This window comes from Lissotriton helveticus, chromosome 5_1 (genome assembly GCF_964261635.1).
Source record: "Lissotriton helveticus chromosome 5_1, aLisHel1.1, whole genome shotgun sequence".
NCBI classification, from domain to species: Eukaryota; Metazoa; Chordata; class Amphibia; order Caudata; family Salamandridae; genus Lissotriton; species Lissotriton helveticus.
This window is the reverse complement of record NC_136065.1, coordinates 1,016,126,237-1,016,148,912: the sequence shown is the minus strand read 5'-3', so window position 1 is coordinate 1,016,148,912 and position 22,676 is coordinate 1,016,126,237. Positions and strand designations below refer to the sequence as shown.

The following is a 22,676-nucleotide window of genomic DNA, read 5'->3' as shown; positions in this document are numbered from 1 at the left end:
TGTCACCAGTGTAAAGCTGCAGAAAGATTGGAAAAAAAGCTAATGCGACATATATTGACGTGGTGAAAAATGTCTAGACGGAAAGTTTTCTGTTGTTCGTGTCGAAAGTGAAATAAAAATGTAATTAAAAAAGAAACCAATGCGGTAGAAAAATGCCTACAATGGAAGTAGGAAACAAATAAGGCAAACATAGTATGCAATTTAAAAAAACGATGGGACAACGCCAAACCAGAGAAGCCTGTTTACCCTTAACTGCAAGAATATTTTCTATTTTTGTTACATCTATGTTCTTTTCAAAATGAAATGAATAATTGGACACTTGCAAAAAATGAGCTAAAAGTGCAAAAGTAAACATTTAATAAAAACAGATTAAATATCACACTTGGTAATTGTGTGCTTTCAACAATATCTCGCGTTAAGTGCCTCTCATTAGAGATTACAGTATTGTAACTTCCTTCAAAGAAAAACTCCACAAAAAAATGCTTCGTTCATAACAATGTGCGTTCATACATAGAAAAGTGATCAACAAAGAAAATCAGATATGGCTAATTTCCTGTATCCTTATATTTTGGACCAAGTATCTTTGTATGTGGCCTGGTGTTAGCACTGGCTAATAACCTGGGCCTCTTGGCACCTCAGCTCATATCCTCCGTCAGTTGCTTAGCTCAACATATCTCAGCAGCCGGCCCGCCCTGGACTACAAAGGTCCCTCAGTACCAAGATGGCTGTCGACTGAGTATGCCTTCCAGAGTATGTGTAAGGTGCAGATGCAAAACTATAGCGTGCACCAGACTGTCCCATTGTTCTGTGCGACTGCCAAAACCCCCAGTTCTCACTCTGTGCCTTCTTGAGGATGAGATAAAAAATAAAGGGGCATATTATCAAGCAGGGCGTTAAAATTATTGCAGTTTTAGCGGCAGAAAACTGCCGCTAAAGCGGCGATAATGGGCTTGATAATATGCCCTTGTGAATTCCAATAGAAGCCCATGTTCACACCAGAACATGGGTTTCTTGTGAATTCCAATAGAAGCCCACGTTCACACCAGAACATGGGTTTCTATTGGAATTCACAAGGCCATATTATCAAGCCCATTATTGCCGCTTTAATTTTCTGCCGCGAAAACAGCGATAAATTTTAACGCCCTACTTGATAAAATGCCCTAAAGTTCACTGTTCCCAGGGCTTTCTTCTCAGAGGGACCTGGATGGTTCGCAGGCCTGCTGCACATGGTGGAAATAAAGACCTCGATGGGTACGTGTCTAGTCAAACCTTACTCATGGCAGGTATCCAGAGCTATGCTGAGGGGTTTGAGCTGTAGTGCGTCAATAAACCTGATAACCCTTGGCTTATCGTTAGGTTTCATAGAGTGCATCCTCGCGACCCCTAAGGTCTAATAAAAAACATTCTTACATTGATAACAGAATAAATAATAACAAAGAAATACAGTTTTACTCATGCCAGATGGGACTTTTCTGCATCCCATCTGTTGTCATTCAGAATAAAATCACAAGTCTCGTTGACGCCATCTTTAAGCAATCCTAGACCCGTGGCGTCATCATGGCACTATAAAAACACACACACACAACAGTCAGGCTGGTCTGAAACAACCGACGCTCCGTGGATCAGTGTCCAATCAGCGTGGAGAACAGAGACATGGCGCGAGCGGAAACTGTTGAAGAACTAATCAAGACGTCAGCGGTGGAGTTTGCCAGATGTTTTCTCTTCCAGACGGATGGAGCCGACCCGAGCCCAGAGTGTATGCGCGCGCCGAAATATTCCCCATAGGATCAGGCAGAGGCGGAAGGAACAGGATGCCCTTGAGTGCGCTCGAGCGGGGCATGTCTAGCAGCAGAGCTCCGTTGTGACAGGCGCTTGGCAAACGGAGTCACTTGGGAATCCGGATTGCGAAAAGCTCCAGACGTTCGTGCCACCACAAGGAAGCCTTTCCGGGCCCTCATCGCATTTTCAGCATGGAGCCGTGGACATTGCAGATATCCGTCCACTGCTCGGATATGTTCTTCTTCGGAAACAATCCGTTGCGGGGAAGTTTCGGATTCTGCTGCCTGTCCTTGTCACTGACCACTTTCCAGTACTCCGTCCCCTTGAATAGGAAAAGGGAATTGTGGGTATAGGAATAGTACGCAGCGTCAATGTTGCCAAAAGGGTGGTTGTTCCGCACGACTGCTGGGAATACGTCAACGATCCTCTTTGGATAGTGATTGGCCACCCTGTTCCTTTTGACGTCAAAGGCATACACCTGTAAACAAAAGAAAACACATGGTATTGTTTTCATGTAACTTTCTTTGATAGCATCTGTAATTCATGAATTGTTTAATGAATGCATCACACGTGTTAAGACAAGAGCTAACATCATGGGCGCTATTCAAGAACAAGCATTTGCAATGGTATTGAATTTACGAGAGTTTGAGCTATTGGCATTGTAAATGACAATGCCTTTATTTATGTGTTGTTTTTAAAAGAGATAACTAAAAGGCATTGTAATTTACAATACCAATAGCTTAAATTCTTGCAAATGCAAAACAAAACAAGCATTTGCAACAATTGCAACAAAAGTTTATAAATTGTAGGCCAATAAAAGTGTATTTATTTTTGTAGCAATGGTGGCATGCTGCGCTTTAGATGAATATGTTTAAAAGTAAAGTGCGCCATACTGCGATTGCTACAATAGTTAAATGTGATTCGTTAACAATTGATGTGTGCACTGGTGGTGTGTGTGCCTATAGAAATTGTGCAGTGATGGCTGGTGGTGTATGTGCCTGGTGGAAGCGTGCACTGACGGCTGGTGGTGTGTGTGCCTAGTGGAAGCGTGCCCTGATGGCTGGTGGTGTGTGTGTGCCTGGTGAAAGTGTTCACTGACGTCTGGTGGTGTGTGTGCCTAGTGGAAGCGTGCACTGACGGCTGGTGGTGTGTGCCTGGTGAAAATGTGCACTGACGGCTGGTGGTGTGTGTGTGCCTGGTGAAAGCGTGCACTGACGGCTGGTGGTGTGTGTGTGCCTGGTGAAAGCGTGCACTGACGTCTGGTGGTGTGTGCCTGGTGGAAGCGTGCACTGATGGCTGGTGGTGTTTGTGACCGGTGAAAGCGTGCACTGACGGCTGGTGGTGTTTGTGCCCGGTGGAAGCGTGCACTGACGACTGATGGTGTCTGTGTCTGGTGAATGTGTGCACTGACGGTGTGGTTGTGTGTGTGGTTATGTGTGTGGTTGTATTTTTGGTTGTGTGTGGTTATGTGTGTGGTTGTATGTGTGGTTGTGTGTGTGGTAGTGGTTGTATGTGTGGTTGTATGTGTGGTTATGTGTGTGTGGCTGCGTGTGTGTGTGGTTGTGTGGGTGGGTGCGCCTGGGTGTGTGCTTGTGGTTGTGTGTGTGGTTGCGTGTTGTGGTTGTGGGTGGTTGTGTGTGTGTTTGTGGTTGTGTGTGTGTGGTTGCGTGTGTGTGTGGTTGCGTGTGTTGTGGTTGTGTGGGTGGGTGTGGTTGTGTGTGCGCTTGTGGGTGTGGTGTGTGTGCTTGTGGTTGGGTGTGTGTGGTTGTGTGTGTTTGTGGGTGTGGTTGTGTGTGTCTGGTTGTTTGTGGGTGGTTATGTGTTTGTGTGGTTATGTTTGTGTGGTTGTGTGTGTGATTGTGCATGTGGTTGTGGTGGGTGTGGTTGTGTGTGTGGTTGTGCATGTGGTAGTGTGTGTGGTTGTGGTGTGTGTGGTTGTTTGTGGGTGGTTGTTTGTGGATGGTTGTGTGGGTGGCTGTGTGTGTGGTTGTTAGTGTTATGTGTTTGTGTGTGGTTGTGTGTATGGTTGTGTGTGTGGTTTTGTGTGTGGTTGTGTGTGGCTATGTGTGTGAGGTTGCGAGTGTGTGTGTGGTTGTTTGTGTGGTTATGTGGTTGTGTGTGTGGTTAAGTAGGAGGCTTCCTCACACTGACCTTGGTGAACTTGAGGCTGCTCAATTGCAACAAAAGTCTATAAATTGTAGGCCAAAAAAAGTTTATTTATTTTTGTAGCAATGGTGGCATGCTGCGCTTTAGATGAATATGTTTAAAAGTAAAGTGCGCTATACTGCGATTGCTACAATAGTTAATTGTGGATGCGTTAACAATTGATGTGTGCACTGATGGCTGGTGGTGTGTGTGCCTGTAGAAATTGTGCACTGATGGCTGGTGGTGTGTGTGCCTGGTGAAAACGTGCACTGACAGCTGGTGGTGTGTGTGTGTGTGTGTGTGTGCGCCTGGTGATAGTGTGCACTGACGGCTGGTGGTGTATGTGTGTGCCTGGTGGAAGCGTGCACTGACGGCTGGTGGTGTTTGTGCCCTGTGAAAGCGTGCACTGACGGCTGGTGGTGTTTTTGCCCGGTGAAAGCGTGCACTGACGACTGATGGTGTTTGTGTCTGGTGAAAGTGTGCACTGACGGTGTGGTTGTGGTTGTGTGTGTGTGTGTGTGTGTGTGTGTGTGGTTGTATGTGTGGTTGTGTGTGTAGCTGCGTGTGTGTGTGTGGTTGTGTGTGGTTGTGTGTGTGTGGTTGTGGTTGCGTGTGTGTGGTTGCGTGTGTGTGGTTGTGTGTGGTTGTGGTTGTATGTGTGGTTGTGTGTGTGTGGTTGTGGGGGTGGGTGTGGTTGTGTGTGTGGTGTGTGTGCTTGTGATTGTGGTTGTGTGTGTGTGGTTGCTTGTGGTTGTGTCTGGTTGTGGGTGTGCGTGTGGTTGCGTGTGTGTGTGGGTGGTTGTGTGTGGATAGTTGTGTGTGGGTAGTTGTGTGTGTGTGGTTGCGTGTGATTGTGTGTGGTTGGGGTTGGGTGTGGGTGTGGTTGGGTGTGGGTGTGGTTGGGTGTGTGTGTGGTAGTGGTTGGAGGGGTGTGTGGTTGTGCGTGTGGTTGTGGTGTTTGTGGTTGTGTGTGTGTGGTTTGTGTGTGGTTGTGCATGTGGTAGTGTGTGTGGTTGTGGTTGGGTGGTTGTGTGGGTGGTTGTTTGTGTTATCTGTTTGTGTGGGGATGTGTGTGTGGTTATGTGTGTGTGGTTGTGTGTAGCTGTGTGTGTGGTTGCGTGTGTGTGCTTGTGTGGTTGTGTGTGGTTATGTGTTTGTGTGTGGTTGTGTGTGAGGTTAAGTAGGAAGCTTCCTCACACGGACCTAGTTGGACTTGAGGCTGCTCAATAATGGGCCAGGCTGAGGAGGGGTAGTACATCGGCAATTACTTATGAAGTCAAACTTTGTGAGGCCTAGATCAGCAAAGGAAGACATAGAAAGCTCAGGATTTCACAGTTCTCTGCCATTTCTGCTCAAGGGTTCAACAGTGAGATTGGCTCAGAGCCATCAATCTCAATGACTTAAAAGCTAATGCTTTCACTTACTCCAGTATCAAGGTCTTTGTCTTTCCTCTGAAATCATCACCTCTCGCCTAAAACAAGTTTTGCAAACAAAATAGTCCTGAAAAGCAGACAGCACTTAGGAATAATAAATGCTATTGGCACTCAGTGGCAAAACACAGGCTCCCATCGGACGGGGGGTGGGGAGGGGGCCTACTGTAGGCTACCCCAACCCCCAGAGGAGGTCCTCTAATTCAGGCCTAGGTCACTGAATATCTGTGAGAAAAGGAAGCCTCAAGGCCCCTCATCACATTCTTATGCCCCTGGACGAACATGCTGTTTTGCACCTGGAGGATACCAGAAATAGCAGTGCAGAAAATAAATTGGCATTTCTGCACCATTTTTCAGCATACTAGGAGATCCATCAGGGCATTTCAAAAGACCATTAAACTCAAGAGCTTGAAGTAGTCTTGAAGTGTATTCCACCAGCTCCCCACAGCCTGCCTCTACACGCTCGCACTCTCACCCCTTGTGGGTCCCAAGTGTTCCTTTGCGCTCTCTGGCACTCTACAGACTGCTAAATTGAGGGATTAAATAGTTCTATGCAATAAAATCTCAGCCGGAAATGCCAGTATAGGTGGAAGAAAACAGCAGGACATGCCTGGCACACCCTGTTTGGTCTGCTCAAATCCGAGCGACTCCTAATCAGTTGACACTTTTGTTAGCATGATTATTTTCACTAGTACATTTAAAGAGACTCGTTTATAACGGTCAAATACCTCAAATGAAAAGAGAAGAAAACAACGCCTGCGATGTTTACATAGGAATCAATCCATGCGAGACCGGGAACTCATTTTATTGATAGTTAAGATGTTTACAGCGTGGCGCCTTGGGGGGGGGGGGGGGGGGGGGGGAGCATTGTTGACTGTGAGCCTGTGTTAAAGTGAAAGAGGGTGCCTAGCTAAAACCTAAGGTGCGGCGGGAGACGCTGCAGGGGCCATTGTTGACTGTGCATTTGTGCTGTTAATTTTAAAGGGCAAATTTGCGTAGGCCTGCAGTTAGTTTTCTGCCGTATCTCCCTCCCTCCCCTTTACCCTTAGCCCCTTTCCCTCTACACTTCACTCATCTCGTTTTCTATGCTCTTGTTATTGTTTGTCTAGCAACTTATGTAAATTGGAACTGATGTAATCTTGTAATTTTGTGGAACCTCATGTAAAGCGCTCTGACACCTCCGGGTCTAGCCAGCGCTATATAAAAATCTCTCAAATAAATAAAACAAGCCAGCCAAGCGACGAAAGTGAAAGATAAAGTGATCGGACGGAGGCAGAGGGGGAAGCAACTTAATGACCCGTGACGGAGGAGACAGATGGTGGCTGCGCGTGCACGCACACATGCACTCATGCTTCAGGCCAGCTAAACTCTGGTAGGTAGCACTTTTTTTTGCCCTTTACTAAAGATCTAGCAAGCAGCGCATGTGCTGCTCTAGGCTCGACCTAAAAAAGTGTTAGGAGAGAGTGTGTCCTGCTGGCAACAGCAGGCAGGACAAAGCTATTTGAGAAAATAGTGCTCGGAGGTTTTAATTAAAGCCTACCAAGTAACAACACACATAAAAGGGGATGTCACAAAATCAGACAGGGTGGTACTAAGGAGGGACTACTAAGCCTTTTGACCAATGAACCGCTACATTTTACTGTGGACAATGACACAAGCCAATGAAAAATATGGGCGGAGAGCGGGCTGAGCTTCAAGTCCCTACCTCAACACGGCATGCCTTGCAGAGCAGCGCATGCGCTGCCCAGGCTTGACCTAAAAAGGTTGGAAAAGTAAAGGCAGAGCTCTGCACCTGACCTTACTTTTCCAACTTTTGCTCTTCACCACTATTCTCACTACTACACATGGAAAGCGGCACCATGTGCGCTTTTACAGGTGTTCTCCGGGACGACCCGCCAGGCTCCTTTTTCCAAAGTCAGGGATTCGCAATAGCTGAGACCTGCACAGGGAGATTAGGCTCCTTGGTGGAAATGCACATTTTTTTCCAAGGGGGGAATGTTTTTTCCTACTGAGAAAGTCATTTCTTTACTCCCCCAGCAAATCTGGGGGTTGACCGGATTTTCTTCCTTCTCCGGAAAGAGCTATTCCAGTCCCGTTCTGAAGTAAATCTCTGACCACTTCCAGGGTAGGAAAGGTTCACCTCAAAATTTGGGAATGCTCACAGACTTACTGGCCTGCTGCGCGCTTGCGTTGACTCGCTATTGCCTTTTTGATTGCTTTTCTGATTTTAACTTTTTAAAATATAAATTTGCATTCGCTTCATCCGCGCTGCGCGAGTACAGGACGCAGGCGCCTTTGACCTTGTAGATACATTGGGAATCTTAGGTAGAGCTTACCTGCACTATAAATGGTTGGGCACCCGCACTTTGCGGGACAGAGGGATATTTAGGGCGTGCTGGATCCGCTTTGCGCCGTTTTGGCCGCCATATTGGGTGTGGGTTTCCAGGAGGTGACAATTCCTAGGCGCCATCTTGGCTGAGCGGCCAGCGGCTTGCCCTCACAGGACTTCCGCGTTCGGAGGTGGAGTCTATATAAGTTGGGTTCCTCTTCGAGTCAGGTAGACTTACTGGCCTGCTGCCCGCTTGCGTTGACTCGCTATTGCCTTTTTGATTGCTTTTCTGATTTTAACTTTTTAAAATATAAATTTGCATTCGCTACATCCGTGCTGCGCGAGTACAGGACGCAGGCGCCTTTGACCTTGTAGATACATTGGGAATCTTAGGTAGAGCTTACCTGCACTATAAATGGTTGGCACCCGCACTTTGCGGGGCAGAGGGATATTTAGGGCGTGCTGGATCCGCTTCGTGCCGTTTTGGCCGCCATATTGGGTGTGGGTTTCCAGGAGGTGACAATTCCTAGGCGCCATCTTGGCTGAGGGGCCAGCGGCTTGCCCTCACAGGACTTCCGCGATCTACGGTACTTAAGATGGACACCTCCCAAGCGCGCAGCGTAGGCGCGCAGCGGGCGCGACGTAGGCGCGCCGGAGGTGCGCCAGAGGTAAGACCGGTTGCGCCCGTTAGCGCACAGGTTGCGCCGGGCATGCTGCCTCTCTGTCTCTTACTCATTTTACTTATTCGAGAGATGACCTCATAAGTTTGGACCCCCGTTCCATACCAAGCGCCTGCCTCACACCATTGCTAGACGTCGGGAGCCCCTGTCCTGTGGCTTGCTTAACGTCAGATCTCTCAGCAAGCATCAAGTGGAAATTGCACTACTCATTGAGTCTTATGAGTTAGATGTGCTCTTCATGACAGAGACATGGACCAGAGCGGATAGTGCGGTGGAATTGGGCCTTGCCTGTCCCCCTGGCTATAAAATCAGACACAACCCTCGTGTAGGGACTAGAGGTGGTGGCGTAGGTTTCATTTTTAGGGAAGCATTGGATATCTCCCAGCTGGAGACTAAGGAAATCCCGGGTTGTGAACTAATGGGCTTCTCCCTAAAAGGACAAGGAGGCGTCCTGTATTCCGGGCTGCTGAGTTATAGACCCCCGGCCAATGCTCTTTCAGCCGTGCCTGAGCTGGTAGATCTGATTTACGATCTTTCCAACACCCATGCCAGGACTATGGTTCTGGGAGACTTTAATCTGTGGCCGGATGGGCCTACAGACCCAGCTTATTAAGATCTGGTCCAGGCAATATCCATCTGCAGCAGCTGGTACTCGCCCAGACTCATTCAAAGGGTCACGCCCTGGACTTGATCTTTGCAGATGCTAGCCAGGTGACTGTATGGAACATCATTCCTCAATGCTGGACGGACCATGCTCTTGTCCACTTCTCTCTTCTACTCCCTGTCGATATATCGAAGAGTGGCAGTACAGGAGCTACTACCAAGTTTGGTAGGCAATGGTCAAGGCTCCTGAAACAGTCGAGCCTGCCAACTCTGCTTTCAGAGGGTTTTACCTTAGGAGGCAGTGTGGAGGAGAGTTACGAGATCCTTAGCCAGCAAATTTCTGACTCATTGGCTGAACTAGCCTTTGTGCGGAAAACCAGGGACAGGGCCAAACATGCCATGCCTTGGTTTTCTAAGGAGCTTCTCCAGCTGAAACTCCAGTGTAAACGGGCGGAGCGTGCCTGGAGGAAACAGTATCTTGAGTCAGATAAAGCTCTCTTTAAACAGGCATTGTCGGTCTATAAAGCGCAGATTAAATGTGCCAAGGCCAGATTTCTCGAGGAGACGTTATTGCAGGCAGTGAACAAATCTCAGGCCTTGTTCAGGATCGTTAAGGATCTTTCTCGTCCTGCCTGCGCTACTAATGACATTCCGGCTTCTCAATCATTATGTGACTCTCTGGCTAAGGCCTTCGAGGACAAGATTGCTTCCATCTTGAGCAATCTGGGCACTTCGTCCATCTCTGATCCCCAGTCTACGCCTAATTCTGTGCTGGTAACCACCCCCAGGACCCTGGAGGTGGATGGAAGGCAAGCTCGGCTGAACAGTTTCCCCCTCCCGTCCTTTGAGGATTTTTGCTCATTGGCCAACGGGGTCTCATCGGGCTCTCCCTTTGACCCGTTACCACATAAATTTGGGAAACTTTTCCATGAGGAGCTCTCCCCCCCCCTTCATGCCGTCTGCTGTCAGTCCCTCAGTACCGCTCGGGTTCCGGACTGTTGGAAGCTGGCCGTGGTATCGCCGCTTTTGAAGAAGGATACGCTGGATCCTACTTGTTCAGCGAACTACAGTCCCATCTCATTGCTTACTTTCCCAATTAAGATCTTGGAGAAGCTGGTCACTAAACATCTGTCCAGCTTCATAGAGACCAACATCTGCCTGGATGTGGCCCAATTTGGCTTTAGGCCAGCCGACGGTACTGAGTCCGCATTGGTGACCGTTTTGGATGACCTTCGTTCGCGTGTCGACCTTGTCCGAGCAGCCTTTCTAGTGCTGCTTGACATGTTGGCCGCGTTCGATACGGTCAGCCATGCCATTCTGGTCAGGAGACTGGAGGAAATTGGGGTGTCTGGCCTGGCTCTGGACTGGTTGGTCTCTTATCTCGGTAATAGACACCAGGTGGTAGCCTTGCCGCCCTATCGATCTGACCTAAAAAAAAGTGGGGCAGGGCGTACCCCAAGGGTCGGCCATTAGCCCCATTCTATTTAATCTATACCTCCGTCCCCTGGTCAGGCTGATTAAGTCCTTTGTCATTGCGGTCATCAACTACGCCGATGACACGCAACTTATCTTCTCTTTTGAGGGTAGGGATGCTGTGTCTCAGGAGACCTTCCACCGCTGTATGACAGCTACCGCGTATTGGTAGAGTCAAAACTCCTTGCAATTTAACAGCTCAAAAACTGAGGTCCTGCACTGTTCGATGGATCGCACCCCTCGGCCTTTGCCGCTGGATTTCTGGCCTTCTTCCTCCCAGGGCACTGATTTGGCGGCAGACTCTGTTCGAAATCTGGGTGGGATGTTTGGATCTAATCTACAGTTAGACACGTTTGTGAACAAAATTGTGGCTACTTGTATGATGTTGCTCCGCACATTGCGGAAGATCCTTCCCTTGCTCCCGGCTCATGCCCGTCCAGAGGTAGTGCGTAGTATCATCTTAAGCAGGCTTGATTACTGCAACGCGCTACTTCTGGGTGCGCCAGCTACCCTGGTGGGTACACTGCAGCGAGTAAAGAACATGGCTGCTAAGCTGGCTCTTTCTCGACGGCGTTCTGATTCCTCTTCCATGGTGCTCATGGACCTTCACTGGTTGCCAATCCTCCAGCGCATTGATTTTAAAGCATTATGTCTAGTATTTAGGGCCCTTCATGGTCAGGGGCCGTCTTCGCTGCAGGCGATGTTTTCCTGGTATACGCCTACCAGATCTCTTTGTTCCTCGTCAGCCTGTCTGGTGGTAATCCCTAAAATTTTGCGGACTCGGATGGGCGGACGCTCCTTTAGATTTGCCGCAGCTAAACTGTGGAATTCCTTACCCCTGCCTCTGAGAAATATGGGGGATCTTTTCACCTTTAAAAAAGGATTAAAAACATACCTCTTTCCTAGGATAGTGTAAAGACTGTCGTAGTATAACATCGCGTATGGTTGGTCAAAAGTCAAAAGCGCCAGGATACCCCTTGGGTGACAGTTTTTGCGCTATATAAATATGCCATACATAGATACATACATACAGGTTTCCCAACCTTCCTAGCCAGACCTCGCCTGTAAATGCTCACTTCCCACGCCTTGAGTGGTATATATAACCGTGGAGACCTCTGCCCTCGAGGCAGAGATCTCCTCCCTCCTAAATCCCTTTGCGATTTCCTGGCAGACAATAAAAAGCATTTGCAATGCAATAGGTCTCGCATTTACGAGAGTTTGAGCTATTGGCACTGCAAATGACCATGCCTTTTATTCATATGTTTTTAAAACAGATAAGTAAAAGGCATTGTCATTTACAATGCCAATAGCTTAAACTCTTGCAAATGTGAAACCTATTACATTGCAACTGCCAGTGCCCATGCTATAATTTTTTTTTTAAAGCGTTAGGAGAGAGCGTGTTGCAGGCAGGACAAACCAATTTGAGAAAATAGTGCTCAAAGGCTGTAATTAAAGCCTACCAAGTAACAACACACATAAAAGGGGATGTCGCCATGGGAGGTTACAAAAAGAAACATGGCGTGCTAAGGGGGGACTACTAAGCCTATTGATTAATGAACAGTCACAGTTTACAGTGGATAATGACACAAGTCAATGGAAAATATGGGCCGGGAGTGGGCGGAGCGTCAAGTCCCTAAATTAATACAGCATGCCTCACAGAGCAACGTATGCACTGCCCAGGCTCAAAGGTAAATTTGGTCACAAACACACATTTACAACTGAATTTACCTTTGTGAATCGGGAGGCATATATCTATCTGTTACGGTAATTGTATTTATATAGTGCTTACTACCCCGTACGAGGCATTGAAGTGTACATATCTATTGTAATAAATGTATTTGTGCTCATTCAACACCTATTCCAAAAAGCCTCAAACTGCTTGGTCATGGAATATGTAGGCCAATGGCTGGTGTGGGGAGCACCCCACAAGGGCAGTGAAGCGAGAATGAAGCTTTGTTACCTACGGCTCAGAGATTAAAAATGATGAACTCTCTCTGCAGAGTCACACAGTCATCGTCTGAAACCAAGGGAGAATAATGAAAGGAATCACAATTAGCAGCTATTAATGGCTAGCAGCAGGTGACCAATAGTCTATTAGCACCAGCCACCTAATCCCAGACAGCACGGGTAGACAAACTAGCCAACTGTCCCTGCCTACTGTTGGTCCCTACTTCTCACTAAGCATTCTGGGAGTCTGAGCCAATATCAGTATTACATACATGAAGCTAACTTAAGATGAGCTGATAGACAAGTGGTAATGTCCCGTGATTACAAGCAGCCATGTTTCTAGTGCTAAATACTACCAATTGACTGATTTAGAACCTGGATGGTATGCCAAAGTAGAAAACAAGCATTGGCAAAGCCAATAGGGTTCTCCTATGAGAGAGTTATTGGTTCTGCCAATGGTTTTAAGCCATGTTGTACAGCAGCTTGGAATGGAGTAGCATGGCATAGAGTGGAGTGGTATGGCATGGAGTGGTGTGGATTGACATAGTAGAGTGGACTGGTATAGCAGAGTAGAGTGGCACAGAGTCGAGTGGAGAGGCGTAGAGTAGAGTTGGATTGCCGTAGAGTAGAGTGTAGCAGAGCAGAGTGGTGTGGAGAGCAATGGCGTAGAGTGGTGTTGAGAAGAGTGGTGTAGAGGATAGTGGCATAGAGTGCAGTGACGTAGAGTGACACAGAAAAGAGTGACGAGGGTGCAGTGGCGTGAAGTGCAGTTGTGTAGAGTGGTGTAGGGTAGAGTGGTGTAGAGTGGCATTGAGTGCAGTGGTGCAGAGTGGGGTAGAGTGGAGGAGAGTAAAGTGGCGTAGAGTTGAGTGCTGTGGAGTAGAATGGCATAGAGTGCAATGGAGTAGAGTGGTGCAGTGTAGAGTGGCATAGAGTGCAATGGCATAGGGTGCAATGGTGTAGAGTGGTGCAGAGAAGAGTAGAGTGGCGTAAACTGCAGTGGTGTACAGAAGTGTAGAATGCAGTGGCGCAGAGTAGAGCGGTGCAGAGTACAATGCATAGAGTGGCAAAGAGTGCAGTGGGGTGGTATAGAGTAGAGTGGCGCAAAGTAGAGTGCAGTGCTTAGAGTTGTAGAATACAGTGGCCTGAAGGAATACAGTCACAGCCTATGTCAGAACCCAAGTTCAAGTTCTTCCGGCCCCTTAATTTCTGAAGAGAAGTCACTCATGTGTTTTGTCAGGTTTCACAGAGGCACTGCACTGGTGAGCACAGTATTTTGAACAAACTAGAAGTTTGCAACAGTAACAATGAGTTAACCCATGAAATTTATTTGGGGGACAAAAAATAATGATGAAGCATCTTTATTTGGAAGGCACGCTTTGGAGTGCAAGGATAAGCATATTTTGTGACACAGCAATGGACATATTCACTGTCATAGATGGGCTGATTTGCTTAAATTGTTGGGCAAGGTGGGCTGGGAGGGAAAAGGAGCAACATGGAAGGGGGCATGTGGGAGGGTATAGAAGCTACATAGATATGGGAGACTGACTGAAAACACAAGCATTCACATGGAGTGCTTGAACACACAAAAAGTAGCTCCATAAAAGGGAGCAGTGGAAGGACAAAAGTACTTGGTCCAAGCTCCAGGGGAGGGACAAACACAAGAGGACATGATACACATATGCAATAACAAACGGAATGAAACAAATGTGAGCAATGCTGAAGCTAACCAATGGTAAGCTATGAGTGGGTTGTAAGTCCACTTTATATATAAACAGAATGTCTCACAGAGACAGCAAATGCGCAGCGTAGGCAAAACCTAAAAAGATTTTAGAGGTCAGAGCAATAAAGAATGTAATGAGTTTCCTTGCTTCCTCCTGAAAAAGTGTGCCTGGATATTACCAACTGTTTATACCCAAAGCCCCAGAAGTGTCTGTGGGTGGCATTAGGGTTATTAAAGGCCTATAACAATAACACATATAACTGGGTGAATGAAAATAATTGTTTACACTTATTTAACTATTATTAAAATTAAATTGAAAGTAAAGCCTGTAGGAGACTCGGCTTGGACGTCTACGCACTACAGTGGGATCAGATTCTATGCCATTCACTTTTATTTTATTTTATTTTGAGAGTTTTATATAGCGCAAACAAGAACCTCGTGGGTATCAGAGCGCTTTACAAGAAAGATGTAGGGAGCAGATACAAATATAGTAGACAAATATAGGATTGAGTCTAGTACACAGAAATAGCTAACAATAGATAACCTATACATTACAAGTTTACATACCTAATTTTTTAGACAACATATTGTCCCTGAGAATATAGTTCAAATCATGTTGAGAGAGGTCCAATACAGGGTAGTAGCTAATAGTGCAGGTATAAAAAAAGTTCACGTAAACTTAGACATGAGGATCGCTTTCACTTCTTTTTTGAAAAAGGCAGTAGAGGGGTTCGGTCTTGTTTCTGGTGGTAAAGGCATTTCAGATCCTGGGGGCATTTTCCTGAGAAGGATCGGTTATATGATTTTTCTTGGCAAATCTTTGCAGTTTCAGAAGAAGATTCCTGGAGCTCTTGGTGGATCTGTTACCACACAAGAGTGTCATTTTTTGTGTTAAATAACTGGGGGTATTGTGGTGTAGGGCCTTGTGCATTAAACATGCGATTTTCAGATGAATTCTCGTTTCGAAGGGTAGCCAGTTGAGAGCTCTACGGTCCGGGGAGATATGACAGTTTCTTTTGGAACCTGTGATCAGTCCAGCTGATGTGTTGATTGTGGTTCTTAGCGGGGCCGTCGTTGGTCTGGGAAGGCCGCAAAGGGCGACACACCCATATTCTACTCTTGGGATTACTAAGGCTTGCACTGCCTGCTTGAAGTTATATGCGGGCACAAAGGATTTCCGTTTTCCCAAGGTGGTTATTTGAAAGTTTGATTCTTTTGTAGAGGCACTGATGTGTTTCTGCATGTTAAGGTTTCTGTCTAGCATTATTCCCAGTGATTTAGCTGAATCAACAATGAGTGGTTGACCTTTGAGTGCTGTTAGGTGATTCAGCCAGTTGTGAATGATGGTAGAATGGTTAGGGGGAGCGATTAGGAGGAATTCGGTTTTGAGGGTATTTAGTTTCAAATGGTTTTCGGCCAGCCAGGACGGAGATTTTTCAGCATTCTGTTGAGAGATTTGATGTCCTCAAGTGAATGGATCTTTATGTAGAGTAGCATATCATCTGCGTACATGTGATAGTGGACCTTAGATGCGCTGAGAAGTTTGGTGAATGGTTCCATAAAGAGGTTGAAAAGAGTGGGTGAGAGACATGGTCCTTGAGGTACTCCTAGAGTGACTGGGACTCGTTTGGATAAGGAATTATTGACATTGAATCTTTGTAATCTGTTTTGGAGGAAGGAGGTGAACCAAGTAAGCACAGATCCGGATAAATCCATTCTGTGTTTCAGGAGGACTAGCAAGTTGTCATGTTTGACTGTGTCAAAGGCCGATGATAGGTCAAGCAAGGTTAGTAAACAGGTTCCGTTTTGGTCAAGGATTTTTAGCGAATCATCTATTAGGAGTGTCATGACTGATTCCATACTGTGACCTACTTGGAAGCCAGATTGGTATTGGTTGAGGAGGTTGAAATGGTATTGGTTGAGGAGGTTGAAATGGTATTGGTTGAGGAGGTTGAAATGGTCTATGTGGTTGCCCAACTGTGTATGAACACATTTTTCTAGGAGTTTGGCCAGAGTGGGGATGTTGGATATTGGGCGATAGTTGTTTAAGTCCGATGGATCCGCCGCTGGCTTCTTTAAGATAGGGGATACCTGTCCTGCTTTAAGGATATCTGGGATGGTTCCTTGAAGGAGAGATGTGTTTATGATCTTGCTCCACAGAGGTAGTACCAGTGGTATAAAGTCTTTTAGGTAGTTTGCGGAGAGAGGGTCTGTGAAGTGGTTGGAAGGATTCAGGCCCGTCAGAATTTTTAGTGTAGATTCTTCACTGTAAAAGTTGAAGGAGGACCATGACGCGTTGTTTTTGAGGTCAAACTTTGAGGTGCCGAAGGATGGGGCTAGTGATGTGGGAGTTGGAGAGACCGTCTGAGTGTCGGTGAGAGTCATTAGGTCGTTGAGCAGGTCCGTCTTTATGTTTTCCGTCTTCCTAGTAAAGAATGCAGCAAATTCCTCGCAATTGGGTATTATGTCTGGTTTATCTCGGTGGTGAGGGGTGCAACCTTAGTTTGCACCTTTATTAATTCAATGTTTTTTGGGTCGGTTCTTGGCTAGGTTTAATTGAGTGCTGAAGAAGTTCGCTTCAGATCGTCTGATCTTCCTGAAATAGGCGTTTCTCGTGGTTCTTTGTAACTTGAGGTGGTCAGAGGATGGGACAGATCCCCACCGTCGTTAGATTAATTAGAAGGATCTTTTGTCTTCATTTAACCTGCCATCATTCCATGGTTTTGAGTCTTTTGTGGTGACTCTTTTCAGCTGCAGGGGAACTAGGTTGTCTAGTAAAGTGTTCACGGAGTGGAATTAGTGGTTGGTCAGACTATGAACATCGGATGATCCTTCAGGGGGGCTTAAGCTGTTAGGGATGGAAGTTGAGAATACGTTGTAACTGAAATTTTTCATATCACGCTTCCAAATTTTCGTTCTCGTGGGTTGTGCAGTGGGTACTTCAGCTGATTCATTGATTATGAATGTAATGATGTGGTAGTCAGACCAGTCACATGGGAGGATTGATTCTAGCAAAGTGAAGTCAGGTTTGGAAATTACCAGATCGAGGGTTGGACCTTTATCATGTGTGGGACTGTTGCAGATTTGGGTATGGTTAAGGTCTGTGAGGAAAGCTTTGAGGCTGTTGACACCTGGATCATTCTGGTCATCTCACTGGAGATTGAAGTCCCCTAGGAATATTTGGGTCTTATGAAGTTCGACATTAATAGCTAGGATATCCATTAGGTCTTTGATGAAGGTGAGGTTATCTCCTGGAGGGTGGTAGAATGTATGTAGTGAACATATTGGCTTGTTATTACTAGTGATAACTAGGAAGAGGCATTCTCAGGAAGATAATAATGGGGAGTGGGATCGGTTCACTATTAGATTGCTTCGATGTATGCACGCAATACCACCACCTGGCCTGTCCGTTCTATCTAGTCTTGTGATGCCGTAGTTTGGTGGTACCAGTATGTCTAGAATGGACGTAGATGATTCATTTAGCCATGTTTCGGTCAGAATTAGTAGGTCTGGTTCATTGGTGAGAATGAGGTCAGCTATATCAGTTGCATGTCTTGATGTCGAGCTGCAGTTTAGAAGTATGCATTTTATTTGGGACTTGATGTATGTCTGTTGGGTTTCAGGCATGAGGGGGACTCTCATGAGGTTGTTTACAACTATACCTCTGGAGTTGTGTCTCGTAGATCCATGTATATGCGAGGAGATGGAATGGATTTGGCAATGTTTTAGCAAGTTAACTGGATGTTCACTTTTAAGTGGGATTAGGGAATATTTTAGCAAGTTAACTGGATGTTCACTATTAAGTGTTTCAGTGATCTCGCGACTGGTTGTTGGATGAGTTTCTGGTGTTTGCTATGGAGGAACGTTCTGGGTGCTAGTTCTGGATGTGAGAAATTGGGCTGTTATAGAATCAGTTTGTGAAGCGTATGGATGTCCTCTTTGACTTGTAATAGAGATAATAGTATCTCATCTAGTTTGTGGTCAGGAGTAAGATGTAGCCTATTTGATGTATGAATTGTGTGTGAGGGAGGTGCGGTTAAGCCATGAGTGTCATATTGGGGGGGGGGGGGATCCATATTTGTGAGGACGTATAGATGTGAGATGTGAGTGGGGGTATTGGAGAGTGGAGAGGGTGGGGATGGTAAGGCGTGATACAGGCTGGTAAGGGTGTGGGGTGTGATTGGGACAATGGGAGTATTGAGGGTGATGGGGGCCTCATATGACATGGGGAAATGAGTGTCATCGTTAGAAGTGCCTGATAGGTCTGGAGTGTGTGTATATGCAGGATGGGGTGTCAGAGGGATCGGACTTAAAGGAGAATCTGATAGGGAGTCGGTAAGTTGGCAGAGGTCAGAGATGCTGTCTGCTAGGAGGGTGAGGTGGGGTCTAGTAACTTTATCCTTGATGAGAGGAAAGATGTTATAAAGAAGGTTTAGGTTGCGGTCCGAGGGCTGCATGAGGATGATTCCATTATGATAGATGGTGATTGTTGCTGCTGCTTTGTAGAGTGGGTGACAGATAACAAGAGGCCATGTTCGGTTTTCCTCGTGGCGGTGATTGAGAATAGGGCTAGAAAGGCTTTCCTACATTGTGCTCATCTTTTGGTGTAAATGATGATGTCATTTGTTATGTGTCCTTTGTTGGTTGAGAAGTAGGGGTCGGAGATGGGGATTTCGGGGTGAGATTTTAAGAGATTGTGTTTAAAGCTTCAGGCTGCTTTTTTCGAAAGGTTGGGGGGTAAATAATGGAATAAGTGTGAAGACCCGTGCGCTCCATAGTGGCAATGTAGGTTGTGAATGGGATGGGGCAGGATAGGGTGGGAACATGGGGCAGTGTGCACTATGAAGTGTAAGTTCAACGAGGTGAAGTTTTACCATTCAGGTTGTTGGGTGGGGGCCCCGAGGATGTTGCAGGAAATCTCGGGGAAGTTGCAGGAAAACTAGGGGATCCATCCTGTTAAGAATGAATCAGTCCAAGATGGCCGCTGTGTTTACTATCTAGTTCTGATCCTGTGAGGAAGTTTTTTTTCACTTGCAATTGTTTGGTCTTCTTGGAGTGTAGTCCTATTTCTGTTTTTACATGCACTGTAGTGCGTGGTCCTTTCTTTATTTTCTATGACATGCTATTGTGGGGGAGTCCTCTGTCTCACATATTGAGGGTTTCCATGCTTCTTCCTGATTACGTTTTTGAAGGATCTGAAATCCAAATCAGTAAGAAAGAGATGGGATGTTGGCAATAAATAACAACACGCACAGAGATGCCCTGGTAATGACTGGAAGCATAAGCTGCATCAAGAAGATCCAAGGCAAAACATTCTAAGGGGAATGTACAGAAAAGCTCTAGGGCTGCCTATTGATACTGTTAAATGTTAGGTTATGTTATTTTGATTTGTATAGCACACTAATCACCCAAGAGGTTATCAAGGCGCTTGGGCAGGTGTGTAGGCGTGTGGTCCCCAAGGTGCTAATACGAAGAACTAGGTCTTCAGCTTCATCCTGAACTCATGGAGTGAAGAGGAGGCTTTGATGTGTTGAGGGAGGTTGTTCTGTGTCTTCGGCGCGATGTAGGAGAATGAGCGACCTCCTGCTTTGCTTTTGAGGGGTGTGTGTGCAAGTGACAGTGAGGCAGAGCATAGGTGTCTGGTGGGGTGGGGAAAGTGTATGTGGCTATTCAGGTATTCTGGTCCTGTGTGGTGTAGGGCTATTTACAATGGGGTACCAGTGAAGCTTCCTGTGGTGTAGTGTGATGTGGGTGCGGCGTGGGAGGTCATGTATGAGTCTTGCGTCCGTGTTCAGAATGGTCTGGAGTCTGGTAGGAGTGGTTTGGAGATTCCGGTGTAGAGAGTATTGACCATAGTCCAGTCTGCTGGTGGTGAGTGCTTGCATGACTGTCCGTCTGGTGTTCTGAGGCAACCATTTGAAGATCTTTTGCAGCAGGCACAGGATGTGGAAGCATGAGGGGCTCACTGTGTTGACTTGACCCGTCATGTTGAGCTTTCTTGACCCGTCAGAGCTTGTCGTCTAGGATGATGTCTAGATTTCTTGCGTGAGCTGAGGGTGCTGGCCCTCGCTCCGATGGCCACTAGGTGGAGTCCCATTGGGAGGTCTTGTTGCTAAAAATCAGCACTTACATCTTGTCAGAGTTGAGCTTCAGGTAGTGGGTTTGCATTCAGTCTACTACCATGGTCATGCAGTTGGTTCTCGTAGTGGCTGTCTTGTCCATCAGGGAGAGGATGAATGCAAACCGATGACTAAGGGTGTCCTTGTGTCCAAATCTTGAATTGCATTGGAATATAGTGGGGCTAGGGCCTGTCCACTGACATACGAATACGAAGGAGGTTTAAATTCTCCCTACTGACACATAAAGGGGGGCCAGAGCCTACCTCCTGATAAGGTATGGTATATACAAGAAGCTAGGGTTGCCTACTGAAAATAGAAAATGTAAAAAGAGGAAGGGACAACACAGAGACAGTTAAGTGTTAGATAATGGGGAGTAGGGACTAACTATTAAAAGTGTGAGAAGTGGAAGCCCTGAAGTATACAGTGGATGCCAAAGAGCTTCTTAGAGGAAGGCACTGGTGGCATAGGGGCATCCTAGTTACAGCATTATTTGTTCACAGGAGACTAGGGAACTACCTAGTGGCAGTGTATGATGCATAAAATAGGCCCATTAACTTAATAGTAGTAGTGCAAGGCATACAGAATTTGTAAAGGCCAGAACTAGCAGCTGTTTAATCATAGTGCAAGGTGTACCGGGGATGTTTTGATGCTACCTGAGAGAGTACTGTGTATTTAGGTGGCCCTGGTAAAACTACTCGCAGAGGACCGAGGACCAGCGGCGGTTTCTTCACTTGAGTGGGGAGCGTCGCCCCCCACCACCTCTCATTTCGAGCTGCACAGAAAAAAATAAAATGGCAATGAAAAGATTTCATTGCCATTTTATTTTTTACCATGGTGCGCACTATAGCAGCCAGCCTGCCACAAGCCACGATACATATGGGGGGTGTCCTCTACTGCCGATTGGCAGCAGAGGACAGTAGCAGTGGACAGTAGCATTGGCAGGCTGGATGCTCCAAAGTGTGCATGTCACTTTGCACAGCTGTCTTGTGCCTTCCAAAGTGACATGCGCACATTGAAGGTCTCCACATAGGTCTGTCATTGACTCCTGGGTGGAGACAAAGCACAGGCCCAAAGGACCTGAAGGGATGTCAAGCCAGGATGCTCTATCCAATCCTGGCGCTAAAGTCAAATTACCACGTGCTGCAGGAAAGAGGAAGATCGGGTCCGGAGTGAGGAGCAGCGGTCATGTAAGTGACTTTTTATTCTTTATTTTAATTTTGTTATGTATATTTTGTGTGTAATGTATGTTTTATGTTCACAGCAGCGGTTTGCCCGCCCACCACTCCCGATAGCTGGCAGCCGCCACTGCCCAGGATTGGCTAGTGACAATGTAACATGTACATAGGGCTCTAGCTGCTGCCTAGTGAAAGTAAAAAGAAATACACAGGAGAACCAGGTGTGGTGTAGTGATAGTGTTATAAGTATAAAGGGAGCCCAATGTCTGTCTACCGGTAGTGAAATGTATATAGAGAAGACCATGGAGCTGCTGACTGAGAGTAAAGTGTAAAGGATAGGCATACAGACGACGTATTGACAGTGAATACAGGAATGCCAAGGGGGATACCTACCTCTGCTGTCTAGCGAAGGCCTGTTAAGGTGTAATGTGTTCATAGGCTGGTATGGAAGTGAACATTGAGACAGTAAGTCATATACAGAAACCCACAGCAATGTCTGATGATAAAGTAAGGTGTACACAGACAGCGGTTGCTGAAAGTATTAAATAGGGCCCAGAATGTCTTGTTGTAAGTGAAATATGTATAAAGCAGATTCAGTGGATACCTATTGATAGTTAAAGGTGCACAGAGGAGGCCAAGTGGATTCTTATTCTTTGCTTAGGTTGTAGAAAACGTGTATACAAGAAGATCAGTATTTAACTACTGAGTGTGTTCAGCAGGCTCGGGTGCTGCTTTGTAAATGTGTGAGATGCACACAGGCAGCCTACACCTGCTTTTTAGCATGTGAGCTTAAAAGTAGGAGGTCCTGGGTTATGGAGTGACACAGTGCAGTATTGTTAGAAATGGGGTTTATGGTTGGCTAGTGTATGCACTCAAGCTAGGCAGACCCACCACTCTAGTAGTGTAAGGAAGTTACACACCCAAGATAACCCTGCTCACCCCCTTGGCACAAGCAGGCAGGCTTATCCCAGAGGCAATGTGTAAAGCGTTTACACAACAGACACAAACCAGTGACATAATAAATACACCATGAAAGAGACTCCACACAGTATAATATAAAAATATCTCATATATTGTATATATCACATAGACCACAATCACATAGATCATAAATCACGTTGCCAACTAGGCAATTGTCATAATCGTCACAGTTAGTGCACTAAAGTAAATACATTACCACTGTACATAATATGCAGATCCTGAAATGATGCTCATTATCCTGTCAATACAGGGCTTAAAATGGTATAAATCATATCAGGGCATAAAATGCAGG

At 46.3% G+C, this 22,676-nt stretch overlaps 1 protein-coding gene across 1 annotated transcript in view; it reads right to left on the bottom strand.

The window, feature by feature from the left end:
• Window positions 1–374: 374 nt before the first annotated feature.
• MMP21 (matrix metallopeptidase 21) overlaps window positions 375–22,676 on the bottom strand; it is a 100,356-nt gene continuing 78,054 nt past the window's right edge. Inside the window, exon 7 of the mRNA XM_078641150.1 lies at window positions 375–2,257. Coding sequence (XP_078497276.1) covers window positions 1,955–2,257 — 303 coding nt within the window. The 3' untranslated portion in view covers window positions 375–1,954. The remainder of the gene's footprint in view (window positions 2,258–22,676) is intronic.